Source organism: Rhododendron vialii, chromosome 11a (assembly GCF_030253575.1).
Source record: "Rhododendron vialii isolate Sample 1 chromosome 11a, ASM3025357v1".
Classification (NCBI taxonomy): domain Eukaryota; kingdom Viridiplantae; phylum Streptophyta; class Magnoliopsida; order Ericales; family Ericaceae; genus Rhododendron; species Rhododendron vialii.
Window position 1 is genome coordinate 17492967 of NC_080567.1, and position 5281 is coordinate 17498247.

The following is a 5281-nucleotide window of genomic DNA, read 5'->3' on the forward strand; positions in this document are numbered from 1 at the left end:
TTTGGACGGGTTGTTAGGTACCTACGCCCGGTACGGCCATGCCGAGACATAGTGTATGTGTGAAACAAGTCGGCGACGGTGAAGACAAGATTCTGACTCTCTATGAGAGCGATGACCGACATAATAATCCTACAGTTGTTCATGGCCAACTGATGCGGGGCCAAGCTAAACCTATATAGTACCTCCCTAAGGAACGGATGAAGAGGGAACCGAAGCCCAGCCACGCAGATGGCCATCAGAGGCACGGTGATGTGCTCAGGGTGGTCCTCTGCTTTGTCCTTAATCTCACTGCTTTTGACGCGAGTGAGTACCATGTCGACAGGGATATGTACCTATGGCAAAATTCCTCGTACTCCCCTGGCTCGCCGCTAAAGAAGTGGGCGTGAGGGCACAGCGGCCCTTATCAAAAAGATCGGCGTCGCTCGACGTAGAGGTAGAGGCCTCCGCGCCAGACCATCTCTGTCTTTTCTTCAACCTTTGCCATGTGTTCTTAAACGATCACCACGCTCTCGACAGACTGAAGAAACTGCCAAGTATCATTTACTCACACAACTTTTTCAACCTCTCGGGACAAGTAAGAATTTTTCAAAAATAGGGCGTAAACAACGACATCAGGCACATTGTCTGATTGGATTCGGCCTAGTGCACAATCCACATGGAAATCATACGATGCACATGAAATTTATATGCCTCCAATAAGTGTGAATACCTATGTATCCGAATCTGTTTATCGTCATTTGTGGCCGTAAGTATTATACAAATTTGGTTTATTAGTTCATCCCCACTAAAATATTTCGAGTTTCTTTCCTCGCAAAGTAGCCTCTTTGTCTTTGCCAGAGGGGAATACTTTTCTAGTCGCGGTCAAGACAGTCCACACGCTCTTTTTGCATCTCAACTGATCCCTCCCTCAAAAACTGACCCTGCCCTCTCTCTCTCTCTCTCTCTCTCTCTCTCTCTCTCTCTCTCTCTCTCTCTCTCTCTCCTCAGAAAACATGAGCAGCTAGCTGGTGGGACGGATTCCGTGTGAGGGATTTTCGAGCTGTGAATGAAAAGGCCATTTTCTTGCCTCATCCCCTACCTATATATACCCCTTTTTGTTCACTTCTTTTCTTCACACAAAACACTAACCCCACACTCTCTCACTCTACTCCTGCTACTGGCAAAATATGGATTCCACCACCATATTTTGCTTATTATTCTCTTCAATTCTCTTCCTCTCCCTCCTCAAGTCCCTCGCCTCCGGCAGCCAGAAACTGCCTCTTCCGCCGGGCTCGTTGGGGTGGCCCTACATCGGCGAAACCTTCGAACTATACTCCCAAAACCCAAATGTCTTCTTTGCTTCCAAAGTTAGAAAGTTAGTACTCATTCCTCATTCTTTACTTTTTCTCCTTATATAGCTATCTAAATCCTACACAAAAAATAAAAATTTAGGAATTAGATTCATTCAGGGTACGACCCACGCCAAATCACACCAGAGTTGGATTTAATTTGAATGCTTTTCGGAACAAGTTTTCGAGTCGATAGCTTTTGTGAAATCCTAAATTCTCTTTCTTGTACTTAAAACAAAGATGGGTGGTTCTTGTTTTTGGCAGGTTTGGGTCTATATTCAAGACTCGCATACTGGGTTGTCGTTGTGTGATGATATCAAGCCCGGAGGCGGTGAAGCAAGTGCTCGTCACGAGGGCTCATCTCTTCAAGCCCACATTTCCGACCAGCAAAGAGAGAATTCTCGGAAAACAAGCCATTTTCTTTCACCAGGGAGAGTACCACGCCAAATTGAGGAGGCTTGTGCTCAGAGCGTTCGCGCCCGAGTCGATCAAAAACATCGTTTCTGACATCGAATCAGTTGCCGTTGAGTCCTTGAAATCGTGGGAAGGCCAGTTGATCAACACTTTTCAAGAGATGCAAAAAGTAAGTCTCTGCGAAAAATCTTCATCGACCAAAACAGAGCTCCTCTGTTTTTCCTCTTTCCTTCCTACTCTGTTTCTCATTGAAATCAGAGCAAAGAAGAACTCCTCTGTTTCTTTTTCTTTTTCTTTTTTACAGTTCTTCTCTTCCCCTGTTTCTATCGGATGCACAAGGGTCCCACACGGTAAACATGGGTCCACACCCATCAAACGGTTTCGGGACACATCTATATCTGAATCTGTGCACGGACATCTTGTCCGCTGAAGTTATTAGCTAAAGTTTGAGAAAGTTCACTGAAGGCAAAGCTAATGCGACAGATTTTTTTCAGCTTATTTTCTCGTTTCTAAACTTTTTTTCAACTTTGATTCATATTTTTCCTCTTTTTCTATTCATCGAAATAAACGCAAAACTAACAAAAGTCACAAAAAGACAAAAGTTGATTGAATTGATCGATTTTCCGCTTTGTTGCAGTACACATTCAACGTTGCATTATTTTCCATATTTGGAAAGGACGAGGTCCTCTACAGAGAAGATCTCAAGAGATGCTACAACATTCTTGAAAAAGGGTACAATTCCATGCCTATTAATCTTCCTGGAACACGCTTCCACAAATCCATGAAAGCCCGGAAGGAACTAGCTCGAATCTTGGCCGATATCCTCTCCATTAGGCGGCAAATGAAGCACAACCAAGCCGATTTACTCGGATCTTTCATGGGTGATAAAGAAGGACTCACCGACGAACAAGTAGCCGATAACATCATCGGTCTCATATTTGCTGCCAGAGACACCACCGCAAGCGTCCTGACGTGGATCGTTAAGTACCTTGCCGAGAACCCCTGTGTCCTGCAAGCTGTCACGGTAAGACAACTCAACCCCTATTGACACTAGCCTTAATTACAATCCTCATTTTCTAATGGTTGTCCAAGTTTTCAACGAAGGGAATGGTGTTTGTATCCAAGGCTAACAAGATAGTGTTCATTTTTGTGACTTTATAGGAAGAACAAGAGGCAATAAGGAGAGAAAACTGTGGCGGAGATAAGGTTTTGACTTGGGCAGATACCAAGAAAACGCCAGTAACTTCGAGAGTAATTCAAGAGACACTTAGAGTTGCTTCAATACTATCTTTCACTTTTAGAGAAGCTGTTGAAGATGTGGAATTCGAAGGTGATGTTTTTTTCTAAATATAAGGAAATTATATTCATAGATAGATACCCATTGTTCCAACATAGACATTTCCTTCTATGTTGGGCTAATGTATATATGTTGTAATTTCAACATTGTTTTTTCAGGCTATCTTATACCGAAAGGGTGGAAAGTCTTACCGCTATTCAGAAATATTCATCACAGTCCAAACCATTTCTCACAGCCTGAGAAGTTTGATCCCTCTAGGTTTGAGGTAAAAACCTAAAAAAAAATTGAATTCAACTTGTAACTTTTTTTTGGCAAGATTTATGGCTATTTTACATCCCATATCTGAAATCCAATTATCTTTCCTTAATTTATCAGGTTGCTCCAAAACCCAATACATTTCTGCCATTTGGCAATGGGACCCACTCATGTCCAGGGAATGAGTTGGCCAAGCTGGAGATTTTGATCTTTATACATCACATGACCACAAAGTACAGGTGGGTGAAATCCCATTACAGGTTACAAGTTCACTTTCTAAAAATACCATTTTTGTCATGGTTTCCAAAATTAGGAATATCTAAATGAGTCTTGTGCTGATAAGGGTGTGTTTGCTTCCATCTACAGGTGGTCTGTTGTGGGCCCACAGAATGGAATTCAGTATGGGCCCTTTGCTCTTCCCCATAATGGCTTGCCTATTAGGATGTCTCTCAAGAGATAGAGCTCTAAAGAAAGGAGAGAAAATTCATTGGTTCGGGAATTTGTTGCCCTCATAGCTACACGTTTTTGCGAGTTACTTTATGCGTTTGCGTTTGCGTAGTTGTAAGGATTCCGAAATCAATGATCCCGAATAACTGAATGATATTCTTTGAAGGAGGAGTCATTATCATGTCCCTTCTATGGAGATCTTGCCAAACACTGGGTATAAAGAGGATTCTACTTTCTTGAGAAGATTATAAATGATGACCATTTTGCCAGCTTAGGAAGAAGAAACACCCTTAGGGGAAAATTTAGGAAGCAATAAACGAAGGGAAAGAGAGATTGTACATGAAGAATCGTCGTTTGGAAATTTTGGATAGAAATAATCATTGAAGTCTAGGCAATGTTTATCTCCAAGGAGAATGAGTCGACTGGAAGGTTTGTCTGATCGTTAACTTCAGGACCTTAGAATTAGTCAGCTGTGCGCAAGCTGGCTCGGACATCCGGTTATCAACAAAATCTCCAAGGAGAAAGATAGAGACAATAGAACAGAAGGATGGGATAAATGATAGGTAGTTTTAGGTCAGTCCAATTCCACGCATGGTTATGTGGTTTCTTGTATTCTTTAAGGTCCGCAAGGCTATTAGTGAAAATAAAATCCTGTAGTTTGATTCTAAATATTAGGCATGGGATGGTTTTCTTAAGGAACAATTTTGTACTAATACTATGCTGTCATCTGTGTCAATCTTTCATATATTGATAAAATAGGTCTCAGACGCATGCTATTTTTATTCAAGCGTAGTACAATTTATCATATCACCTACTAGTAGATATAACATATAAAAGTAAATGGTCAATATCGCATTATTAGTTTCTTTTTATTCTACAGAGCATGGTAATTCGAAAATGAGACAATCAAAGTTTTGGCTCCAATTGTTCTCGCCCTCGTGTCCTTTTTCCAATAATTAATGAAATGAATATGAACGTAAAGGGGAATGCTACATACACAGAAAAAACACCCGGAAAAAACCCTCAAAGTTGGTGTGGGGCCCACCCACCCACCCAACTCATTTAATTTTCTTTTTTTTTTCTTCTCGGGCCAGTCCTCATTTCTATTCTCTCTCTCCTCATCTCCCCTGCTCCTGCCCTGCAAATAGAACCAGAGCACTCTTCTTTTTTTGATCCGAGAACCAGAGCACTCAATTCAAAGGAAATGCTCAGGAAATCAAAACATCAAAAAAAAAACCAGTGGAAGTGTAAGTGACTTCAAAGTATAAACCCCTGATATCATAAGCAAATATAATCAAGAAAATAGAACAAAAAGCAGGGTATTGCTCTTCAAAGATTGAAGGTATATTATTACAATCTATAAGAATGAATGGATCTCAACCCTAGAAGATAGTTGAATTTCTATCCATTCATTTCTTCCATTTGGCGAATCTCTCATTTCTTCGACTCCAAATTCAGAAGATTGTTGCTAGAGTGATTTTGACGGAACTACTTAGAGATTGCAGAGAATTGGTGTTGGTTTTTGCAGAGATTTTAGTTT

The 5281-nt window shown here is 41.1% G+C and overlaps 1 protein-coding gene across 1 annotated transcript; it reads left to right on the forward strand.

Annotated features, from left to right (window-relative positions):
• Positions 1–960: 960 nt before the first annotated feature.
• On the forward strand, positions 961–4522 carry LOC131307672 (abscisic acid 8'-hydroxylase CYP707A2-like). Its single transcript, XM_058334305.1, has 7 exons — positions 961–1354; positions 1593–1911; positions 2380–2766; positions 2904–3072; positions 3198–3304; positions 3415–3533; positions 3661–4522. Exons 1-7 carry the CDS (start codon positions 1167–1169, stop codon positions 3752–3754), a joined length of 1383 nt encoding a protein of 460 aa, XP_058190288.1. The 5' UTR covers positions 961–1166; the 3' UTR covers positions 3755–4522.
• Positions 4523–5281: the final 759 nt, after the last annotated feature.